Here is a 25,402-nt window from a genome sequence, read left to right as displayed (position 1 = left end):
ACAGGGGGATGTATGAATAGTTTCCAACTGGCTGATGCCAGGATGGAGGCCTAAGAATTTCTGCATTTTTTTGTTTTTATTTTGCTTTTTATCACTAGTTTTCCTTTAGATAACAGGTACTGGAAAACATAAAGAGAAGAGGTAGATGTTGAAAAAAGAAAGTGGAATCATAAGAAGTTTATTATTTTATGGTTGTCTCAGAAGTTATTATTTCAAGTTAATATTTGAACATAATGAGACCTGTAACTATTTTGAACTGAGAATTCTACTCCCCCAAACCAGTCACAGTATATGTATTTTAATAAATTCAGTTGAATAATATGCTGTTGGACTGTTCAATTTTTTTTTTATGCCTCAGGGTAGCACTGAGCATTATTTCTACTTTTAGAAGATTTCTCTCATTAGTGTAGTACTTTCTCTTATATAGCACCTGTTTTAAACTCCAAATCTGAATCTACGTATGTAAAACCTGACTTTTGAAATATTTGCTTTTTTGAACACTCTTCTTTAAAGGACCTATCAGGATCTCTCCCCAAAATGCTAGAAGCTTGAAGGATAAGGGAGGAACAATGTTGCATGGCCCAAACACATGTGCTTTCGTCATTAGCAAGGTACAGCATGACCTCATGTTGACCTCAAAGGTAAATCGCTAACAGGGAACAATTATACATGCTTGTGAAAGCAGCTTAGTTTTCAATAATCAAGACAATAACTTCAGTGTGTAGAACAAAATTAGATTTACAACTCTGTCTGCCTTTCTCTTTCTCTCTTGTCTCTCTCCAAGTCTCTTCTTGAGAGAACATTGTGGGTTAATTTTATATGTGTATTTTGCAAAATAAAATTACTTTTCTAGAGGTCATAATAAATTCCTGAATGTGGGGAACCCAAAGGATCTTGTATCCAACTTAGTCAAATTGTACATCTTACAATGAAATGGTCTTTTTAATGGAAAGGTTTCATTTGTTGTCTAGAGTATTGATATTGCAGCCTTCAGAATGTGTGTCTGTGTTACCTTGGGGAATCTTGTGTAGTTCTGAAATGTATAGAACATTTAGACTTACGGGAAGGTTTTTAAAAATAACAATTCATTAGTGTTTATGTGTTTATTTTAGACTGCCACACAAACCTATGATGTTTTATTTTTTTTTGTAGAAGATTGTAAATGTTCTTTAGCATTATGTGATCATCTCTACATATGATTTAGCTAGCAGTTCTGAGCTATTTGGAGAAGAATTGCTGCCAGCATCTTGGAACTATTAGTCATATCTGTCCCCTATGATTTGTACAATATAATCATTTGACTTGAATTTTATTTTCTTTTTTTTGCTAGAATGAGAGAGCATATTCTTTCTGTGGAACAATAGAATACATGGCTCCAGATATTGTAAGAGGAGGAGATACAGGACATGATAAGGTAAGTTCTATCGAAGTTTATTACTGAAAAGAAATAAATTCCTTAGGGAACTCTATTGCTCAGCTTGAGAGTTTTTTGTAAAATGTGATAGTGTGTAATTTAAACATTTCTTATTTCAGGTTGTCCTAAAACAGATTTTTGCTTGTATTTAAAAACATCAATATGATGTATTTTCAGTATTTATTCTTAAGTAAAAGGCATATTTATAAAGGTATTGAGGCTCATTAGTGTTCTGTTCAAAATTTGTTTTAAACGCTCAGAGGGACCAAAAACACCTTAGCTGACACATCCTTTTAAATAAAAAACTTATTCAGTTGAGAGTGGAAAAATTACTGTTTTGTGCCTAATTCTGATATTTTTTTTTTAATTGTACATAAAGGAAATCTATTATCGTTCTTAAAGTATGGAGTGGGTTATTAATGTTATAAATATTCTGAGATTATAAAAATTAATTCCATTACCTTGAGAATCAAGTCTTATTATGAGTTATTGTCAGTAATTGGTGGGAAAGATCAAGACAATTATGATTCCCAGGTGATATTTGAAACAAAAACTGCCATACTCCTCCAGAGAATTTTACAATATTCCTGTGTGGATTATTCTGATTGCTCACTATACAGAGAGGTTTTGGAGAGTATTTAATCTCGAGGAGTTCTTTCTGTAGACTTGACTCATTTGTAGAGTTGGCTTGTTTTTCTGTGGGGGGTCATGAAATCTAGTTGATTGCAGTTCCTCTTACAACATTTAAAGCATTGGCAAATGTTATGTCACCCCCCATCTTCTTTTTGTAGACTTAAATGGACTTAGTTCACCATTTATCTGAGAAGGTTCTTTTTCTATATGCATTCTGCTTCTCTTCTGGTCTGAATTTGCCTGTATATTTCTTCAGATAGGGAGTACTGTAGTGGGCACAGTGTTTCATCTAAGAGTTGGCAGTTTGACTACAGCAGAATGATGACCTCCCTGATTCTTCTGTTAAACAAAATAGCATGTGCCTTTTCTTTTTGCTTAGTTATTGTCTCAAACGTACTTTGTATTCCACTATAATTTCTGCTTCTTTTTCTAGGGTACTTCTTGCCTAGTCATTTATAAAAATGTTTTTATATGAACTTATGAATTGAAGCTCTTGCCTGCACTCTATTTCTTAGTTTAGTCTTGCCAGTTTCAGGGCATCTCTCCAATGTGTCAGTCACTTCAAATTGTGATTCTGTCTTCTCAAGTGCTTACAGATTCAATATTGTTGCTGATTTAGAGGAATCTCTGTTCTGTTACCTTTGATTAGATGTAGTGTAGAACCATAGAGTATTCTATAAGAAATAGCTTCACAATTTGATAGCAAATGTTAGCTGATAAATAAGAGGGATTTTTGCAGTTACCTGTGTGATGGTAACTGCTTATACCACACACCCTTTGCCTCACCATTGGCAATGTCACGTGATACAGTGTTGGAAGGTTTTTAGTGTATTTCATACTTACTGTGTATCTAGCAACTCAAAGATCTTATTTAAAAATAGACAAAATGAGATTGCTTTAGTATACTGTGCTCATTAATCGGTGGTTTTGATTTGTAATCTTTTCTAGGCATCTGTATGTGTCTAAAGGACTTGCTCTTGTATTTCAGTATTTATTTTTTTTAAATTTGACTTCTGATTCTGCAGATCCTCCTTTTCTTTTGGAAAAACACATACCAAGAAAAATCCTTCTTTGGCATTTTCTCTGATCGTTGTGTATTTGCAGAGATAATTACTAACATGACAGAGACTTCTTCAGCTAGTTCTTCTAGACACTCTTGGCTGAATATATGAATAATCTTGAAGAAGAAAACCTAAAATATTGAGGTCAAATTGTCATCATTTCACAGACTGTCTTCCTGTATTGGATTAATTCTGTCAACGTAAGGAAAGCAGAACTTCAGTTTCATTGATTCACAGATTTTATGGAAGTAAAACTGAGAAGTTCGAACACCTGTAGTAAAATTAATTTTGTTGAAATGACTGAACTTCTTCCTTTTGTTATTCATAGTAGCATCTTTTCTTTTGAAAGAGAGAAATATTTTGTAAGTTGTAAGGTATCGGAGATATGAATAATATTAGTATATGGAAAGCTAAAGATCATATTGTTACCAAGTAATACAAGATGAAATTCCATAGCATTTTCAGGTCCCCTGATTGACTGTAACCTGTACTCTTAAACTGTGCTTTTTGAAAGTTATTTAGTCTCATTCTGAAGTTCCTAAAAGCTCAGGTTCCACTACTTCTTAGCAAGGCTTAGCTTCTACTGTTATTTTGAGTATGTTTTAGAGTTCTTACCACTTCACAATGTAAAAATAAAAACTAATTCTGGAGAGAAAAAAAGTCAAAGAAAACCTTTAGTAGTCAGTGGAAAGAGTTCAGCTTGAGAAATTAGTTGAAGATGCTACGTGGAGAGATTTGAAAATAAAATTATTTTATCGTAGAAAATAACTCCTATCAATACTGCAATTGTTTATGCATTATCGTATCCAGATTTGCCTTTGTATTGATGGGTGGACTCTTTCTTTGCTAGTTGCTTCCTGGGTGCATTGTTTTGTTCCTTCTTTTGTTAAACAGTTTTACTTCAACCTGTCATAACATACATAATTATTTTTGTTCAATAGGCTGTTGATTGGTGGAGTGTTGGTGTTCTTATGTATGAATTATTAACTGGAGCATCACCATTTACAGTTGATGGAGAAAAGAATTCTCAAGCAGAGATTTCTAGGTAAGTTTCAAAACAATAAAGTATACCTGCTTGCTCACGAAGTGATGCTTATGCCATAATACGTATTTTGTGAGAGTTTTAATATAAAACTTAGGAAGAAAGTGCCACCAGGGTAGTATTTTAGATGCTCCAGTTCTGTCGAACAGGGTGACATCTGAAAGCAGGTAGGTTTTATTAACCTCAGCAGTTTATTAAAATAATAGAGCTGACCTTTATGAAAGACCTGTTTTGTTTAAACTACAGTGGAACCACAGCTTTGTAGATATTCAGCCCTGTTGCCTGTTTACTGTTGAATAGGAAGTCAAATGAAATATGAAATTAAATGTAAATAGTATTATTACATTCAAAATATTGATACATAATGAAAAATAGCTAGAGAGACTTTTGTCAACTCTTGCTAGATCACTCCATCAAATTACAGATTTAAAGTGATGGGATGTACCCTACTCCCACCTTTTTGTCACAGGTAATATTTATTTTATTAGTGTATAAGATAAAACGAAGAAAGCGATCTTGGAGCATTTTCGAAAGATGAAGTAATAAGCTTACCCAAAACACATCACTGAAATCTTCCCCCAAAATGATAATTTCCTATAACTGGATTTCTTTTGCAAGAAATTTCTCTTAGAGCAGGGAGATGAGGACTTAAATTGCACAAGTTAGTAACTGCTGTCCAGATCAGCTTGTATGTCCAGTCTCCAAACTAAGAATATTCTTGCTCCTATTCAAATGTATTACCATGATTCTGACCCTCACCTGAAATCATTTGATATTTGAGGTTCTAATAGGCAGCAGAAGATAAATAAACTATTTAGATAATTTATTTTGCTTCTAATAAAAGCTAAAAATTCAGGCAATTTCTTGGAAGGTTGAGACCTGTTTGTTTTCTAGGTCTCTGCCAGAACAGGAAACTTAAAGGGCCATTTTCAAAAATACATTGATTGGAGGGGAATCCATTAACACAACTCAAGATTTCACCCTCTTGGTCATTATGATGGAATTAAATTAAATCTTTTTGACTTATTTAAGGTTAGAAATTGTGTAGACCTCTTACTTACGCTGTGTCCGAATTCTTTGACTCCCAAGAGTTACTAAATGGTACTCTAAAGGAGCTACCAATTTTATAGAGAGAATCTTGACCTAAATTTTACAGATACATTTTTTTCCAAAAGCTTGGGAACTTGTTAGATGTGTATTCTATAGGATTGGACTGTGTTTTGGTAGGTCCTTATTTGCTCTTTATTATCACAGATTTTCTGTTAATTTAAGATTAAATTCAAAGCTGAGAACCTACAAGATTGCTAACATCCATCCTCTGATGGCTAATAGCATAATTTCTGATCGAAATTCAGTTGTGGCAAGTTCACTGTTGTTGCTTGCTATGCTTTTGTTCTGGATGGTGTTTATGCTGCACATTTATAGACATCAATCCTGTAGTCTTTCAGCTTTCGATCTGATACATTTAAAAGGTAAATTTTTAGTTTTCTGTATTTAAAGATGTTCCCCAGTCTTCCTGTGTCCTGAAAAAGCCTTTTCTTAATTCACTTTCTGGTGTTCTTTCTTATGCATGGACAATTTATTCCTTGTTGAAGTTTCAAGAGGATCTTCTTTAGTGGAAGTAATAATTCACTATATGAAGAAAAAGATATTGTTTCCTTTATTGGGGGGTTCCTCTTGTTGATGCCAGTGATGGACTGATAGATCTAATTCTTTCTCCTTTTCTGTCACTTAAAACTGATAAGCCGCTAGTTTAGAGCTGAAATCTCACTAGTCCCAACTGTATGACTGCATTTTAAATTGGATTTCATCTGTCTTCTGTTATTTTGGTACTCATAAGACCCATGGTTTCTGAATCCTTTTCATTGATAGCAATCTCTGTGCTCAGTGACATCACTTTTGCGTGTTAGCAGTTTGTTGTGTAATGAGTTATGCTCCTTTTAAGAGTGTGGCTGAGCATATGAGAACGTTGCTGTTCTCTCTGTCGTGGTTGCCACACCGAGTCATGTGGAACATTCTTGGAAATGGTGGTTGCTGCATGCCTTGGGGAGCAACAGGTGTGTGTTTGGGGCTTTCCCTGAGGGGTAGGGTAGAGCAGGCAGATTAGATCGTGAGAAATGAGCAGACTGTGGTGCTCCTGCAGCCCATGCTGTGGGTGAGAAGAGTAGGGAGCAGAAGTACATTTCAGAGAAGATGGAAAAAAAACCTGTTTTTAGGGATTGAAGGGGACTTCCCAAGCTGCCTCTTGGGAAGCTGTTGAGCTACTTTTTTGAGAGAATGCCTGAAAGAAATGATCTGACCTTCCCAACATGCTAGCTTGTTGAATTTAGAAATGCTTGTTACCATATTCATGGCTTTTCAGAAATGCCCTCTCTCACGAGTTAGGGCTGGGCTGGCCAGATGCTTTCTATTACCTGCCTCCCTCCCCAAAGGGGAAGAGTAAGGGAGAGAGGTTTATGGATTGGGAAAGAAAATTAAAACTGCTATAATGAAAATAGTCACATAGAAATGTGTAGTCACACAGAATTGTGACTACAATACCAATACGGAGCCCAACCCCCCTGATGGCAATCACATCACTGTTCCTACTGATGCTGAGGGCAGACATTGGGGAAGGCCAGGCTGGACTCAGTGGAAGATAGGAACTGGATGCAGAAGCTGAATTCCAGAACTGGATTCTGGAATTTATGGATTGAGATTGAAGGTAGAACAGAAAGAGTCTTCCTTGGATGCTGGCCATTGAAGAGGGGAGCTTGACTGTTGTGATCCCTCAGCTTTATATGAATATGACATCTATGGGATGGAACACCTTGTTGGTCAGTGTAGGGTCACCTGTCTGCTCCTCCCCACAGGTGCAGCCTCTCACTGCACCCCCACCATGGTACACAGGATTGAGCAGTGACCTGGGTTGGCTGAGGAGAAGGTATAAGCAAGAGCCTTTGTGCGCACCAATCTCTGGTAGTAACTGTAAACATCAAGCGCTGTCACTGCTAGAAGCAGATGCTTTCTGCAAAAATATGCCATTAACTTCAGAAAGTGCAGTCAGTTAGAGACTGAGCTGGGAAGTAAAATCACTGAACAGAATTATTCTGTTCCAGCTCAGACCAGGACACCCTCCTTGTATTTATCTCTAGCTCTTTCAAGAAACAGCTGAATTTTCAGTACCTGTCTTTATCCTAAGCCTTTCTTTCCTAGAAGATATGATACTTAATTCCTTTTTTCTTTGATATTTTTGTCACTGAGGATACATTTGCAATTTACTCTTAAAGTCCTTTTTTTATATATAATTCTTTCAGTGATGTCTGCAGCCTTTTCTATAACATTTTATTTATAGAAAGTTGCAGACTCCAGATGATTTTAAACCTATAAATAAATAGGTTCCAAATTTTCTGTGTGACTATCTTTGATCTTTCTAGTTTCATTTCCTCTCTAAACTGATGAAAAACTGAATTGCAGATAAGTTCATCAGATATTTACGGTTGGCAGTGGTAATGAAATCGCTAGCACAGAGATGTGAGTTGATACAAAGCTTTTTCTTGATGGCAAAGTTATTCTAAACAGCAATTGTATTCCCTGACCTAGATATGTTTTAACTTGCCAGTTGTTAAAGTCTCCAAGTAGACTGGGAGAATTTAGTTTTCTCTTACTCAGTCACAAGACCTGAAAGCATAGTTTCCATGGCCTTTGATTTTTCCAAGTATAAGGAAAAAAAATTGTCTTCTCAATGAATCCAGGTCTTTCTTTTATTTTACCTAGGTGGGAGGTAATCTTAGATGGGTTTAGATAACTTTATTCCCTGTGTGGCACAATGTCTCTCTGCTGTTACAACTGAGCACAAAGTTTTGTTCTAAAATCTCTCTTTAATGGACAGTTCAGTTCTTCTGTCAGAAATAGTTACTGGGTGCTTTGTATCTTTTTTACTCTTTCTGATGAGAGATTGTATTCGGTTCTTTTAGTATAAATTTTTTTACAAGATTGTGGACTTTTATGGCAAGTGCAACTTAAGTAGTGCGTACTTTATTTTCCCTTATGTCTCTGACTCTGTCTCTGAAGACTTTTTGTCCATGTGCTTTGTGTTATGCATTAGTAATCTTAATAAATTTTTTTCACAGAATTATTTTGAGTACCTCTCCTTTTCTAGTACGCCCTCTCCTCTTTCTTCTCTTTACTTCCCAAACCGTTCTTTCATTTTTGAGAATTCTAGGATTCCATTGCTGCAGAGCTGTGGATTTGACCCATCCTGTAAAAGCATAGGCAATATCTTGGTTTTATTACACACACAGTATTTTCAGTTTGTGAGTGATTTGTAGTGCTCACTTAAGTCAGCAAATCCATTTTAGAGTGGTGACTTTTGGGTGTCTTGACACACATCATCATCATCATCATGGCTTGGCTTCACGAGCGAAGATTTGGGAAGAGCTTTCCCTATGCTTACTGCAAGTGCACTGATGGCTGAAAAGGCCAATGCGGGACAGGCAAGACCGGTTGCAAAGAGCACAGCAGAAGGTCTCCTTGGTGGTATAGTTGAGGCACGGTTCTTTCTGCGTTGTGTCCCTTGGCTGTCACTACAGGGCTTTGCGAATGTGAGTAAACCCTTTGGGCCTGTGCAGTGGATTTTTTTTTTAGGTGAGGCGCAGTGTGCGTGGAACTGGCCCCACCCTTTACACCTGAGGTTCATCTGCCAGGGCCTTGGCTGTCACTACAGGGCTTTGCGAATGTGAGTAAACCCTTTGGGCCTGTGCAGTGGATTTTTTTTTTTAGGTGAGGCGCAGTGTGCGTGGAACTGGCCCCACCCTTTACACCTGAGGTTCATCTGCCAGGGCCTAGCAAGCTTGGACGGTGACAGTGAAGTCCTCGGGTTGTAGGTTTGGTTAGAGCGTCCTTCTCGTAGATGATGGATGCCTTACAAGGCTAAACAAGCTCCATCTGCCCGGGTTTGGAGTCAGAGTTGTCCTTCTCCTAGGATGGTGCCCGAAGGCTAGTGAGCCCATCCTACCCGTGGACACACTGTGTCTGACCCTTCAGTTGAGACCTGTCTGGCTTGGGAGACCCCACCGGAGGCACATGCCACCACCAGCACAGCTCTCAACCTCAAGGGCACGCAAGCTCCTTCCCTACGACAAGGGGATGCCCGTGGAATAGTGACACACATACAGGGATTTTAAATGAGCGTGAAGTTTTTAGAGTATTATTTTGCTGTTTTGAAGCAGCTTAGAAAATTGTACCAGCTTTGGGGTTAGAAAAGACAAATAACTTTTTTGTACCTATATAAATCTGTAAAATAATCTGTAGAAGTGTTACCAAGCTAATGCTAATAGCAGCCTATGCTCTTTTATTTGACTTAATTGGTTAGACTTGAGATACACTTCATAGAGGATGGTTGAAATTTGACCATCTGTCGGATGCTGTGAAGATACTTTGTCCGTGATTGTGCAAGAAACCTTTTCTTGCTAAAACTGTTGGGAAGATGCATAGCAGGTGTATACTGGGATTCCCTTCTTTATTCCCTGCCTGTGAAGACTGTAGTGACTGCTAGAGTTTAAAGAACAGAGCGGTCATTAAATCCAACTTGTAATTTGCATGGCGTCTTTTGAAATTTAATCGTAGAGCTTATAACTGTCTACTTAAAATGTACAGGAGTCCAGGAACTGGCAGACATAATGTAACGAAGCTTTTCTAACATGTAGCAATGGAAATTTCTGCCATGTGAAGGAAACCATTTGATGCTAGACTTTGTGGATCACATCAGTGACTCTGCTATGATCTCTTCAACCTTTCAGTAAAGCAAATGGTTTTATGCAAGTCATAAGTATTGCATCAAAGTCTCAGACTTGCCTAGAACTGGGGATGCATATACAGATCTGACTGCTCAAAGCAGAATCTGGCATTATTAGTCCTGAGATGACAGGGTATTCAGTAGAGTCATTATCAAATGTGATGGTGAAAACTCTGCTTTAGAAGCTTGTTCCTCTGCCCTTTAACAGGGTTACAGCTTGGGATTGCTTTGTCTTATTCCCTGAACATCAGGATGAGTATGCATCTTTTTGGTGATGCTTATAATACAATTCTGAGGGCGCTTATCATAGACTATAGTAACAGTTCTAGCATAAACCTCATGTTTCTATTGGACAACTATGGTGATTTGTTCAGTTTTTCGTGATCGAATTGTGGCTTTTAACTAGTGGAAGCAAAAACAGCTTCTGGTTCTGCGCTTTCGGTGTTTTATCATCTTTTCCACAGTCAGGTTCAGGCATCTGCTTTCAGGCTAATCACAGTGGAGGGTGAAAGGTGGCTTCCATCTCTGTATTGCATATGTGGTGTTCATCAGGAGGCAGTGCTGCGACTGGTGCTGTTTAACATCTTTGTTGGCAACATGGAGAGTGGGATCACGTGCACCCTCAGCAAGTCTGCTGACAACGCCAACCTGTGTGGTGCAGTCAGTGTGCTGTATGGAAGGGACGCCGTTCACAGGGACCTTGACAGGCTTGAGAGGTGGGCCTGTGACTCATGAGGTTCAACAAGGCCAAGTGCAAAGGGGTGTATCTGGGTTGGGGCAATCCCAAACAGAAATACAGGCTGGGCGATTAATGGATTGAGAGCAGCCCTGCAGAGAAGGGCTTGAGGGTGTCAGTGGATGAAAAACTGAATGAGCCACAGCCCAGAAAGCCCATTTGCCTCCTGGGCTGCATCAAAAGAAGCATGGCCAGCAGGTTGAGGGAGGTGATTCTGCCCCTCTACTCTTTTCTCGTGAGACACCCCACCTGGAGTACTGTGTCTAGCTCTGGGGTTTCCAGTGTTTAAACTTTGTTTGGTTGCTATCTAATGGTTACCACTTCCTAAACTGTTTTGTTCTTCTCCATTATAATTAGTTTCATTTCTCACTGTTACTATTTTACCAAGTTACATAGTTATGGTTTCCAGTAATGAATTGGCGTTAATTTGTTCAAGAACCCAATCTTTATTTAGTTTTCCATAGATTATTATGCTTTACTTCTCACAATGATTACTCAGTGGATTTAAGAGCAGTTTTTACAATATAGTTTAAAGATGCGTCAGTCCAATGCTAAAAGATAAATTGATCAAACTAGTCAATTCAAATTGCCAACTGGTCCTGTTGTTAATAGATGTTTTCATATTCTTTGACATAAATTGGATTTTTCTCAGCTACACAGTGCATCAGAATTTACTGGTTTAGCTGTTTACAGAGTGAATTAAAAAGAAGAATTAAAAAAATATCCTTCAGCTTCTGACTAATGGTATATTTTCCCCCGTTCATTTTATCTTAACCACTGGGAGCAATCTGCTGTTTCCCAGTGAAGCTGTTTGTCTTTACAAGGCCTTTACTGAGCATTGCAAGGGCATTTCTGCTTAAGTCCTTAAGATTATCACCTTTGAATGAACAAGGTCAGAATCCTCTTCAATTTCTCTTTAGACTGACCTTGTAGCATAAACCTCTGGCACATGGTTTTTGCGTTTCTGGTTGATTTAAAATACTATGCCTTCTGTAGAAAGACGTTTTATTCAGGCAACAAACGTATCCTATCTCTGCTGCTTTGGTAAAGAACAGGTAAGAAACCTGTGGTCAGTCTGTGTAATTTTTAAACTCTGAGCTAGCATAGATCGGTAGTGGCAGCTATGAATTTTTCATAACAAAATCAGCGAGTTCCTTGGCTGACTAGTCAGGCACAGCAGCCTGGACCTATTACACAGGAGTGACTCTGAAGATACTGGTAAAGAGGAGGAGCATAATTTCCCTACTGTTATCTTCCACTCACTGAAGATAAAGCATCTCCTTATCATTCAGTAGGATGTCTTTCGCATTATTGTGTATGCTCTGGGACTGTAGCATTCATGGGAGAAACTTCTCAGAGCTTAAGTTCCTGAAAAACAGTACCAATGGGGTTAGGTCCTAGCACCTGCCATAGAGAATGCTAAGATGGAAATGATCTTGGTTTTCAAAGTGATAATCTTGAGCTGTGCAAGGGATGATTTCTCTTAAAGTGTTTTCAGTGCAGTCAAAGTGCGCTCATCAGCAGAGATAATCTCAGCTCATTGCAGCTCAGAGGGGTAAGGTAGGAGAAGCGGAAAATACAGCAGAGTAGTTCTTCAGCAGCTTTGACCACAGCTGCCACTTGGGAAACTTAATTCTTCCTGCTTACTTCTGTTGCTGTTATTGGACCATGTAAACATAAAACGTCCAAGAGGCGATTCAGAAGAAGAAAGGAAGGTTGATGCTAAAGGCTGTAGCTTCTTTGCAGAAGAACAGACATTCCAGGAAGAACTTTGGTGAATGCAGCTTCCTTCCTCTGAGCACTTTATGGGCTACTGTTAGAGCCCTGAGTGATTTACCCTTTAGTACAACACTCCGGTAGTGTTGCACTAGTGAAGCCAGACTCCCTTTACTTGATCAAGCTACTTGATTAGTCTTCACCAATTTCCGTTCTCACGTGTTGTGAGAGACCATATGGGGTTTTTTTTCCTGACAGCTTGCTTTCTGTCCTAATTAATGTTCACATATTTCAGTTCCATTATAATTGAAAGTAGTTCCTGGAACTTCTAAAGAAATCAGCTTCATTCTTCACTACCTCTGCAGTGTGGTTTTGTGAACCAGTGAATAGCATCATGAATATTTTATAGTATCAGTCAACCTCAAAAGTGTTTCTGAATGAATGTCACTGACGTATAAATGCAGCTCACATGGAGGCTGCTTGTACGGCATGGCAAAATGCTGCCTTCTCTGCAGCGGGCTTTGGGAAGATCAACAGATGGAAGATACTTCTCAATATAATCATAGCTTGGTTTTCACATAGCAAAATACCACTTCATTGTTAATTCTGCATATAAAAAGAAATAATTTAAAACAGTAATCTTGGCAGAAGGTATGAATTACTGATGCTGTTGCCACAGAAGTTTTCCATTAGGTAAAATACAGTGTTATACCAAACTATTATTTGCAAAATATGTATGCTAATTGTTTTGACAAATACAGTCTTTATAGGGGATTCCTTCCCCCAGGACTTTAAGGAATGGTTTTTACCCACAGCAGAATGTCAAGTAATATGAAAACTGACCTTATAAACCTTTCTCAGCCTCCGTTGGGACTCTCTGCTCAGTTACCACATCAGTGATACAACTGATCGCAGTTCTCAGGCTGACTGGAGACATGCAATATGTCACTGGAAATCTGTGATCTAGAAGGATGAGATTTAGCAGTGGTGTTAACTGCAGAAATATTTCTTTTGGCTAAGAATTTTCTAGTAACTTTGCAGTGCAGGGTTCTATAAAAAAACCTTTCCCCTAGTTAGTTTGTTTCACGCTTTTATATGAATGTTTGTATTTGCATCAGAAGCCTGAGACATGGGCAGAAATCTTATAGCTAGCACTTACCAGCATCACTACTACAGAGATTAATCTTCTGAGGCTGCACAGGGAAATTGTACTCGTTTGTTCTATTCATTACCCATGTTACTAGTCATCCCAATTCAGCATCATTTTTCAGAGACATTTTCAAATTTTTATTTGACTTGTCCATGTGTAATCTCTGACACCATGCAGGAAAGTGCTCTAGAACTTATCTTTTATCTCAGACATAAAACAGTTAAGATTTTAGTTCTGCCACAACTTCATATAATTTGAATCTCACAGTCTCTGATAGCTTCAAGGTCTTTCAGTCTATCTTTAGTGGAGGCACTCTCGAGTTCTACTTCTATATGTCATCCTTCCTAAAGTCACCACAGTGGTAGAATGCACAGAGATATATAGACACTAAGTTGAACAGGAGCCAGCCATGTGCCCTTGTGGCAAAGGTAGCAAATGATATCCTGGGCTGCATTAGACAAAGTATCACCATGTTGAGGGAGGTTATCCTTCGTCTCTACTCAGCAGTGGTGAGGCCACACCTGGAGTACTGTGTCCAGTGCTGATCTCCTCAGTACGAGAGAGACATAGACATACTGGAGAGATCCAGCAAAGGGACACTAAGAAAATTAAGGGACTGGAACAGATGAGGAAAGGCTGAGAGAGCTGGCAGTGTTCCACTGGAGAAGAGAAGGCTCAGAGTGGTCTCATCAGTGTGTGCAAATACCTGAAGGGAAGGTGCAAAGAAGGGAGAGGCAGGCTCTTTTCAATGGTGCCCAGTGGCAGGACCAGAGGCAAGGGGCACCAACTGAAACGCAGGAGGTTCCCTCAGCACATCGGGAAACACCTTTTTGCTGTGAGGGTGACCAAGCGCTGGCACAGGTTGCCCAGGGAGGTGGTGGAGTCTCCCTCCTTGGAGATATTCAAAAGGCTTCTGGACATGGTTGTGGGCAACTGGCTCTAGGTGACTGTCAGAGCAGGGCGGTTGGACCAGACCTCCATAGGTCCTTCCAACCTCAACCATTCTCTGATTCTGTATGCTGAAGGGTTTTCTGTGTGTATTGTTTAAAAACTGTTGACATCTTTGGTATGTGTGGTCTGTGTGTGCATTTTCAATTTTTCTTCAGAATTGTTATTCCAAGTCTAGATATTGAAGCTAATTGAAGGAAAACTTGACTTCATCTTTATATAAGAGGTACACATATAAAAGATAGGTATTGAAATGTGATAATACTTAACATTTCCAAGATTTTGAACTTCTACTAGCTTTCTTTTGGAGCTCCTAGTTCTTGTATTGAAAGTGACAATGAGGTCCATATCCACTCTCTCTTCACTGTTTGTTGTTTTGGGTGGAACACTATGCACAGTCCCCTTAAGTTCCATTTTCACTAAACTGGAGGGTCCTTGCCTTTTTTTGTACATTTTCATATGGAACATATTCTGTATTTCCGATTAATCCTGTTATTCTCTTTTAAAACTTTTCCAGTTATACTGCCTTCTTTTGAGAGCAGGGCTTGAGCACTGCACGCAATATACAAGGTGCAGGCAAACATCAAATGGCCCAAGTGTGGGGTTTTTTTCTCTTTATTTCCAAATACTTTTCAACATTGGAATTGGTTTCAGTTTTCTGACTGCTCTTAGGCATCAAGTTGATGTCTTTGTGAAGCTGTCTGTCGTAGCTATGAGATTTCTTTTGAATAATATGCTTAGTATGTGTGAAGTGAGGATTGTTTTCCTTTTGTGAATTAAGTTACATAATTTATCTCGTAAAGATGTATGTGCGTTTCCTCAAACCTTACTTTATTTAAAAAAAAAAAAAGTTGTTTTCTCTTTTGTCATCCTCCTGTCTTTGGGTACAATAGAAGTTTAAGTGAAATGTTAAATGCTACCGTTAGTATGGTAACTCTTTGATTTAACACATTAAATAATTAACAAATAATTGTTATTTTGTTCGTTTTGCAGGAGAATATTAAAAAGTGAGCCACCTTATCCACAAGAAATGAGTGCACTGTCTAAGGATATAATTCAGCGTCTTTTGATGAAGGACCCCAAAAAGAGGCTAGGTTGTGGTCCCACTGATGCTGATGAAATCAAGCAGCATCCCTTTTTCCAGGTAAAACAAACAACAAAACTCCCCAGACACCACTTATAGGGTCTGTGAAATCCAAGTCTAAAGAAATTCTGTTTTGTTAACAGAATAGCTTAGAGGCATGTTAATTGCATGAATAATTGCATTAATGTTAGTAAGAATATCCATGTGCTTATGTATACGGATTTTGTGCATATTATAAGAGCACGGTAGATTTTTAATGTATTCTGTCTGTTTCTAATTGTTCCTTGAAGCAGCCAAAAGACACACTACTCAAACCAGAAGGTTTAATGGAAAACGCTTAAATTATAACATTTAATAATAACATATAATTATAATGATATGAAACTGTGGTTTGTTTTTTTTAAAGAAAGTTTGCCACTAACGTTGTTAGCAAAATCTTAATATTGATAAAATTCATTATTAGTGATAAATGCCTCTTCCTTTCCCTAATTAAATCTTTAGTCTTGTTTAGTAGTTTTTAATTCTGTTAAAATTTCAGTGTATTAACATTTGGTTTCAAAAAATGATGAAGATTGGATTTGTGTACATCTATTCCATCCATTGCAGTTAAAATTGTTTGTATGCTTTCTTTGAAAAAACAAAGTACATATTTCTGGTGCTTCTGAAGTTAAATATAATTTTTAATTGGTATAAATCTTGGAGTATTTAAGGTTGGTAGTATAAATTAAATGTTTCAAATATTTGTTTTCAATGTAATTATCAAAACATTCAACATGGGCAATATTTTGGCTTTTTAACTTGGGAATTTCTTCTCATCTCTTCTGTATTTCCTTCCTCTTGTAAGAAAGCCTGACAAAGTAGATTTAAACTTCCTTTATTCACTGTTTTGGAAGATACATTTTTTCCTGACTTCATTTCAATTCCACTCCTTTCCAGTAATTGGGTCATTTTCTCATAGCTGCTATATCTATGTTTTCCTACTTCTAGGCATACATTTAAGTAAGAATCCGTAGGCATTATGCTCTCGGGGCTCAGGAAGCCGAGATTAGTAATTAAGCTTAGAAATCAGCAATGAAAAGTAGAAGATACTGCATGCATGCACTATGGCTTACCAAAACATAAATTTGTTTCCTCTGAAATAGAGGAAGTAGTTTAAGGGCTGTCACGCTAAGTAGTTGGCTTTTCTCCACTGCTAAAATTCTGTGTTGGTTTTTATAATTTTAAACGCACTGAATTCTGTCTACTTACAAGTAAGTATGATACTTCTTGCCTTTACCTAAGAAGATTAACAGGTCATAATTTGAATGCTTTTCATATCTCGGTGGAAAATAGCAAATGGAGTTAGGATGTTTGTTTCTGGACAACTGTCTCTTTCCAATATCTGTTTCTGTTAAATTTCCATTTGATTCAAACTTGATTTCCTGGTTTTGGTTTAGAATATGAATTGGGATGATTTAGCTGCCAAAAAAATACCAGCTCCATTTAAGCCAGTAATCAGAGATGAGTTGGATGTCAGTAATTTTGCAGAAGAGTTTACGGAAATGGATCCAACATATTCTCCTGCAGCAACCCCTCAGACTTCAGAAAGAATATTTCAGGTATTTTAAGAATTCACATTAACTTAAAAATCATTTATTGAACAATTCCATGTGTAGCTAGTGTTTTTCCTTCCTTCTAAGTTATTGGGAATTAACTATGTAGTTTCCAAACCCAGTTCCCAGGGCTGTTTGTTCTACATTTGCAAAATAAGAAACATGGAAACAGTACTACTGCAAACGAAGTTCCGTATGTCTCTATTCTCAGCTGAACGTCCTGCCTGCTGGACTGAAGTCGGTCCTTTATTGATTCTTCATAACCTTAGTCTTGCCATTTTGACTCCATCAGCCTGGGCTGCCAGCTTCAACAACAGCAATGTAGTTTGCCCATGTCCACATTATGCTCTAGTAGGTCTTCCATGTCCTGTAGAAGTGCTCAAATTACTAGGCTACTGTGTACACATCAAGAACAAAGCTTTCCTTGCTCTCTCCTCCGTACTATTAAAGAATGATCCCTTTTCAGACTGCACAGTCTGGATGTCAGACAGGCAGAAACAGCTCATGTGCAGCCAGCTTGGTCTCACAGTTGCAGAAGTGAACAGCAGTTCAGATTGCTCTCTTGCCTCCCCCTCCTTGTGCTCTGTTGTTTATTATTGTCTGGTTTTGAGAACCTTACTGCTTAGTGTGCAGGAGTATAGCATCATATTTTGGAAGTTGTTAGATTTGCAGTGACTGTAGCAAGCTATTTATGCATGTCGTAATACGATCTGATTCATCCTGCAGTGGTAGTCACAGCTTTTCTTGTTACGATACAACAGTCGTTAATATGAAGCTTATTTTGGCTTGCTATTTAAAATAGTTTGATGCTTGCATCACAACATAAAAACTTCCATGCCTTAACTTACAGGTGTTCTGGGAAGCCAGCTAGCTTGAAGTCTTTATTGCTGTTGCAAAGCAGTTGTAGCTGAGCCAGATTTTTAGCATTATTTACCAAGATTTGTGTATTATTGTTGTTTTATTTATAACTGTGGAGAATCATATAACTAATTCCAGCAATACCTACTCACGTTGAACAGAGTAATATCTGCCCATTAATGAGCTCTTTATGGTTTCTATATTGTTATGAAAATTCTGATTTCTTTAGAAGTTTCAGAAGAATTTTTCAATGTCTTGTATGCAGTATGATAGTTTGTGTGCAGCAATTTCAAAGCATGCCCTTTTCCGATCTCTTAATTTCATAGGGATATTCTTTTGTCGCACCTTCTATTTTGTTTAAACGCAATGCAGCTACAGTAGATCCACTTCAGTTTTATATGGGTGATGAACGGCCAGGAACTACAACTATTGCCAGAAGTGCTATGATGAAGGTAATAATAATATCGAGAGCTGAATTAGCTTGGTTAACTTGGAACTGCATATAACTTTCAAAGCAGCAATCATAAGCTAGACTACAGATTACAAAATAGTCATTATTCATATATCTGTTCTCTGTAATGGTTCCTCAAATGATCCAAGCATAAAATTTGCATGTGGTATTATTAAGAAGTGGTTGAAGTTTATTCTGAAAAATTAGATGATTGTCTAGTTTCCTAGAAGATGAAGTGTAATAGTAATTTGACTCCTGATAGTACTTATTCAGCCAGCCATTGTAGATATTTCTGAAGATACTTTAATTACACCAGAATTCCTTGTATGCTGTATCTGCCCAAAAGCATGTATAGTTTTGTGAAGCCTTATGAGAACACATGTTGTTATGTTATCTTCAAACGAGCACATAGTTTTGTGGATAAATGTGCGTACAGCCATCTTTGATCTTGCTTGTCTGAATATTTTGTATCTTAAGGTATTGTAGTAATAATGATTTTAGTCATTATGTTTGTTTAATGTAACATAAGATTTACTCTTTGATTGTTAGAATAAAGTTTATATATTTTATTAAATAGAAGATAATATTTTATCAAAACCAGAACTCTTTACAATTTTAAATGTAGATTAAAAATTCTCATGAAACTTTACTCTTTGTCTTTGACTGTGTATACTAAAAGTATTCTGCAGAACTAAATACAGACAGTTTCCTAACAGGACTCTCCATTTTATCATCATTATGAACTGGATCTGAAAGAGAAACCATTGGGAGAAGGAAGTTTTTCCATTTGTCGAAAGTGCTTACACAAGAAAACTAGCCAAGAGTATGCAGTAAAAATAATTAGCAAAAGGTATAAATATTCTATAAGACAATAAAAATATTTTCTTTGCTTACTGTCACCCCTGGATTAGAATAATGTTCGCTACATTTTTGGAAGTGGAGAAATAACTATAAAATTTCCTTTTTGAAGAATCCGCGGAAACTTACCGTAACCTTATGACCTTTAAAAGATTCTGAGAGTCTTTTGAAACAATGTTATTGTTGGGAAGGACACAAGAAGAAACCTAAAGAGTACTTTTCTGGTTCCTAGTTGTATTCTACCCAAATTTTCCCTTTATTTTGCTTCTAACCACAGTAGGGTTAAGGCCCTGCTACCTTTAGACATATGTGCACTGAATGTAGTGTTATGCTAGCTCCCTGTCCTAAGCAGCCCAATCAATTGCCTAGGGTAGTGCTCTTAAGAAGGATCAGTAGTGTGGGTTGCCTGAGATCTAGTTGTGTGTGTGTAAAATGGAATTAGACTATGGAGTTGTAAGTTGCATCTTGTTTCCTGGATGTTCTGAAGAGAACACCACAATGGAAGCAGCTGACTTGCTTTGATCGGGACCGTCTGGTCCTCTTCCACGATACATACCTCTGGTACGTTCTGCACAGAGAAAAATAAAGTTAAGGGATTCTTTGAGGAGTGGATGAATTTTTAGCTTCATTTTGCAATGTTCGTTAGTAAATATGTCCCTAGTGTGTTGTAGAATGCTGGCAGCAAAGTGTAAATATTCTGCTATCAGAATGATAGTTCACGTTGATATCTTTTCCAAGACATTTGGCTGTACCTCTGTTTTTCCAAACTCTAGAAGTAACTGTCCATCAGACTTAAGTGTTTAGTCACACTCCTTTTTTGGATAGGATAAATTCAGAAATAAGGCACCTAAACGTAGGGGTCTGAGTCAGTTTTCCAAGATCTGCCATGATTAATGAAGGCCTAGTCAAAACTATCAGTGGAGGCTACAGAGAGACTCAAATGGCCAGGCAGTAGCAGTGAATTCAGTAACTTAAACCTAGGCATCTATGCAGTACCATTTTTAGCATCCATTGGTGTCCTATCTGTCCTCCAGTTCCCATCAGTCTTGAAACTACTACATTTTATGTAGATGTCTTTGTGGCTGATGTCTTCCAGACTCTCCTGTACTTAAGCCACTGAATACTACTTTAGGTATGTATGTTATGGTGAACTAGTTCACCCTTAAGATTCATTAACTAGAATTTTACTCATTATAATAAGACCTTAGACAAGTAGTATGCATTACACACCTACACTGGGTATTTTAATCTAGAAGTCTTTGCCTTGTGTCTGCATTCGAAATTTTTTATGTGGTGCATACAGATCTGCAGCTCAGAACTCCCATATCATCATAAGCTAATGGATTTTTTTGTTGCTGGCTAACAGTGAGCAAACTAATATTGATTTTTCCCATAGAAGTAAACATTTAGGAATCATTTAGGGATGTAATATCACTCACAAGTTCTTTTGCTCTTTCTCCTTTATATTGGTGAACAGGCTAAATGAAGGTAAGAAGTCTGTATACAGAGATCTCTTTTAGGACTGCAGGCTATGAGTGGAATTGGAGCAGTTTGTGTAGTATTTAGAGATAGCATTATAACCCCACTCTCTGAATGACTGGATACAAACCAGCCTTGAATAAGAAACTGTTAAACTTTAAATAATGTTGCTCTGAGGACCACACTATTAACTCTTGCTAAAAGTATAATAGGTTTCTAGTAAATTCTTAGCCTCAAAATCAGCTTTCACTCCTACCTGTCAAAGGTGCCAAAAAAGTGAATCCTACACCTAGACAAACCTTTTCATGATACTTGAGGTGAAAGCTCAGATCAGGAGTTCCTCTGCGGCGGTGGTCTGTTAGTAGCGTGGAACCTGCCTCCATCCAACAGTTTGAGGTTTATCTCTGTCTGAAGGCCATTGAAACAGTGGAGTCCTGTAAACTTGCTTGAGTTACTGTTTTAGAGCTTCCCATGTTTTTCATTAAATTGTCTGTTTAAAATCTGAGATGGCAACTTTTTATAGAGTGGACATTCTCAGAGAAGTCCATGCACAGATTGCAAATGCTTATGTTCATGATACTGAACCTCTTTCATCTTTTTCCTAGGTCCAGCTTCTCCTGATAGTAGTTTAGGGGGAAAAGACTATTTGAGGCTTTTCAATTTCTTAAGGACCTCAAATCACTTTCAGTTTAAACAACAACATCAGCAGAGATGCGAGTGGAACAGCTCAGTTTACTTGTTATATGATTGTGTGAAGCCTGTAGGAATACAGAATTCTCTTGCACAAAATTCTTATCAGGCTTCTGGTTCTAATTAGGAAAAAAGAAAAAAGCAATCAAAAAGTAAGAACAGGTTTGGTAAGAGAGATTCTTTGTTATCCGTAAGGCCATTCTCCAAGGCAGTACAGGATTAACCTTTTCTTGGAGAGAGTTTTGGCAAAACTTTTCAGGCGTAATATCCCCAAAGTAAATAAACATGTATTTAGTGGAAAACAAAATGTTCTGCTCTTTCCCCCTTCACATAGGTTTTATGTTAACTGGTTTTGCTTTTTTTTGTCTGTAGATTTCAGTACTTTGTGCAATGATTTTTGCCCTGGAGCTAGTCTTTTCGTATGGCCTGTTTAGGGGTTCATTTATGTAACACAGTTCATATATAGATTAAGTTACTCTTTTCTAGTAGGAGCTCATACTTTTCATACAGCTTTGGAAGTACTTATCTCCTATGAGAATGGAAAAGGATTGGGCCAATAATTTGAGTATTCAAGATAAAGTTGAACTAACAAATATTTATAGAAACAGAGGTGAAGTCAAATTGCCCCGGACTAAGGGAAAACAAAAACATTATTTGATTTGAGTGTGGTTTTGTTAATATCCTAACTTGCAGGGCTATTAAGTTAAAAAAGAGGTGTAACACTTTGAATGCGTAATTTGCTCAGTAAAATTGGTACAAAATGACTGCTCAATTTTTCCAGAATGGAAGCCAACACCCAGAGAGAAATAACAGCTCTGAAACTCTGTGAAGGACACCCGAATGTAGTGAAGTTACATGAAGTTTATCATGACCAGGTATTTTGAAGAAACTATAATCAGCACTTGTCAAACACATTGCTCTGTATTTTCCACAGAACTTCTAGGAGTTAAGTGTACTGTTACTGTGGAGACAACTTTTTTCCTAGGGCTTTTGGTCAGTATAGAAGATGAAACAGAAGTTCTGTGTTCAAAGGAACTTGCAGTTACTCTCACAAATCAAGAAAGTGTTTGGAAGAGTTAATCCTGGGTTCTGTTCCTGGTTCTATCCTTGATCTACTTTGTTATTCATCATTCAGTATATTCATGGCCTGGTTTTGTATCTGTGATACTGAGATACCTAATCACCTTCCCTTGGGGTTGTCATGAATCTTTTAGTAATATTTGTGAAATAATTTAGAAATGTTGCTTATGAAGATCACATCTCTAGCATTTTTTTCTTACATTATTAGTAACTTAATGGAGATAACCAAGTAGCTTGCTAAATTACCAAATGTGAAAGTAGAGCCTGTATTTGAAAAAGTACTGAGATGAATTTAGGGTTTGTTTAGGAGACCTTAGTTGCCTCTTTCCATGCAAGCTCCGCAGCATGTCCAGAGAAGGGCAGCAAGGCTGATGAAGGGTCGGGAGAGCAAGTCTTACGAGGGGTAGCTGAGGGAACTGGGGTTGCTAAATCTGGAGAAAGGGGGCTGAGGGGCAAATTTATTGCTCCCTACAACTACCTGAAAGGAGGTTGTAGAGATGTGGGGGTTGGTCTCTTCTCCCATGTGACAAGTGACAGGACGAGAGGGAATGGCCTTAAGTTGCACCATGGGAGATCTAGGTTAGGTATCAGGAAAAACTTCTTTACAGAGAGGTTTGTGAAGCATTGGAACAGGCTGCCCAGGGAGGTGGTGGAGTCCCCATCCCTGGAAGTGTTTAACAGGCTTGTGGATGTGGTGCTGAGGGACATGGTTTAGGGACCCTGGCAGTGCAGGGTGAACAGCTGGACTCGATGATCTTAAAGGTCTCTTCCAACCAGGTAATTCTATAATAAGCCATAGTTTGATCTAACTTGAAGGTTGGCCCTGGTTTGAGCTAGGGTTTTGGACCGGATACCCTGCAGAGGACACTTCCAACCTAAATTTCTGATTCTCATCTATGATTTTGTAACAGCACATGGGTTTTCTTGCCTCCTCAAGAGGCCAGTCTATCTCCATCATCCTTTTATACAAGTACCAGCAGAGCACTCATGTGGAGTGCTTCTAAAATGAGCTGAGATGGTGAAAAATCTATACTGTAATCTTTAGTGATAAGGAAGCGGGCTTTTTTTTGCATTTACGTACAGCATTAGTTCATAAGTGTAGAACAGCATGCTTTTTTCTCTGAGTAAAATGACTATACTCAGAAATATAAAAAAAAAAAAATTGTTCAGATTGCTTTACAACTGGATAGGCTGCTCTCAACTAGCCAAACTGGTGTATTTTTAGTTGTTCCTGGTATCTACCAAGTGTTATCTTCCAGATTACTTAAGTACAATATTTTGAAGACCAGAACTGATCAGAATTTTCTGGTTTAGACATTTCTGTGGTTTATCTTAAAAAAAAAAATCCGATTTTTCTGCTCTAATATCAGTCTGATTAAATCCAATCAGAGTATTGGGTTGTGGTCTCTTTTGGTGAGCCATAAGAAGCTTTCTAGCAGAGAAGAATCTCATTATCCTTTCTGACTTTCCTGTCAGCTATTCCCAAGACAAAGTAAATTTACAGGAGAAAATCTCTTACACGCACTGCTAGTAATGTGACTAGTAGTCATCTTGCTCGTTCTGAGAAGTGTTCCGGCTTTCTGTCCACATAACTCTGCTTCTTGGTATCTAAATAGCGTGCACCTTCTGCTTCTGACTATTTCTTTGAGCTTCATTTTTTGACCTCTCCCCAGAAGTGTTTTCTTTGCTTGCAAATATTACTTTCGTTACTGTCATTCATGGGAAGGAAATCCTAGAAGCCGTCTGATGCCTATATCCATGGCCTTTTGAGAATGCTAACTTGACTTTCCTGAGAAGCCTGCTGCTTGTTTAATGGCGCGATATTTGAATTTCCGTTGATTGCATGCTAATGTGTTCTTATAACTAAGGAAGTCACTGCTTATTGGTTGTCTTGACAAGAACAACCATTACTTTCCTTAATTAAATAAATGCTCTTTAATGTTTGGGAAGGTGTCTATAACGATTTTAATGATAGACTACCTTTGGCTACTACTCTGTAGGGGATAGAATCAGAGGAAATTATAGATTAGCTTTGATTTCACAGTAAAGTTTCAGGGTGCTTTTAAAGGATTTGGTGACACTAAATGGCTGATTCCTTATGCATATTAATAGGAATGTATCCCTACATCAGAACAGGGTAAAACGTATAGCTTTTTCCAGCTTTATTTGTTAGCCTAAAGAAAGGATTAATTTGTAGGGAGACAAAATGCCATTTATATAGCAGCATAGAATTTTTATAATAAATATGGGTGGACATGGGGAAAACATCAGCGTTCTTCAGTCTCAGTGAGATTGATGGGAAAAATGTAATCTGAGTTGCAATTTAGTGCTTCTTATTGGCCTTTCAAATTGCTATAAGTGGCGCTTTTATTTCTTCAAACTCTGAGAATTGGAATAGCACCTAGCTCCTGAATGAATGTTGGTTTGTAATGTTAAATTTCTAACATGCCATATTTTATTTTGTTTCAGCTTCACACGTTTTTAGTAATGGAATTGTTGAAGGGAGGAGAATTGCTTGAACGTATTCAGAAAAAGAAACATTTCAGTGAGACTGAAGCCAGTCACATTATGCGCAGACTTGTTTCAGCGGTGAGCCATATGCATGATGTAGGAGTAGTCCATAGAGATCTGAAACCTGAGGTATAGTGACTTGCTTTATGTTTATGCAATATGTTTAGATGCTAATTTATTAAATATTTGCGGTGTGACATTTCTGTTCCTCCAGCTTTTATTACAGATTTTTATACTTCTATATTTTTAATAAAATACTATCACTTTTAGCAAATTCTGTAGCTATTTTTCTGTTCATAGGTAGAAGTAACTGTTAGAAAACA

The 25,402-nt window shown here is 37.7% G+C and overlaps 1 protein-coding gene across 1 annotated transcript in view; it reads left to right on the top strand.

The window, feature by feature from the left end:
- Positions 1 to 1,336: 1,336 nt before the first annotated feature.
- RPS6KA5 (ribosomal protein S6 kinase, 90kDa, polypeptide 5) overlaps positions 1,337 to 25,402 on the top strand; it is a 32,278-nt gene continuing 8,212 nt past the window's right edge. The window contains exons 1-8 of the mRNA XM_010141293.1: positions 1,337 to 1,414; positions 4,050 to 4,153; positions 15,470 to 15,620; positions 16,997 to 17,158; positions 18,337 to 18,462; positions 19,178 to 19,311; positions 22,270 to 22,363; positions 25,038 to 25,208. Coding sequence (XP_010139595.1) covers positions 1,370 to 1,414; positions 4,050 to 4,153; positions 15,470 to 15,620; positions 16,997 to 17,158; positions 18,337 to 18,462; positions 19,178 to 19,311; positions 22,270 to 22,363; positions 25,038 to 25,208 — 987 coding nt within the window. The 5' untranslated portion in view covers positions 1,337 to 1,369. The remainder of the gene's footprint in view (positions 1,415 to 4,049; positions 4,154 to 15,469; positions 15,621 to 16,996; positions 17,159 to 18,336; positions 18,463 to 19,177; positions 19,312 to 22,269; positions 22,364 to 25,037; positions 25,209 to 25,402) is intronic.

This window comes from Buceros rhinoceros, unplaced genomic scaffold, assembly GCF_000710305.1.
Source record: "Buceros rhinoceros silvestris isolate BGI_N320 unplaced genomic scaffold, ASM71030v1 scaffold10910, whole genome shotgun sequence".
NCBI classification, from domain to species: Eukaryota; Metazoa; Chordata; class Aves; order Bucerotiformes; family Bucerotidae; genus Buceros; species Buceros rhinoceros.
The sequence above is the reverse complement of the archived record's forward strand: the minus strand, read 5'-3'. Positions and strand labels throughout refer to the sequence as shown.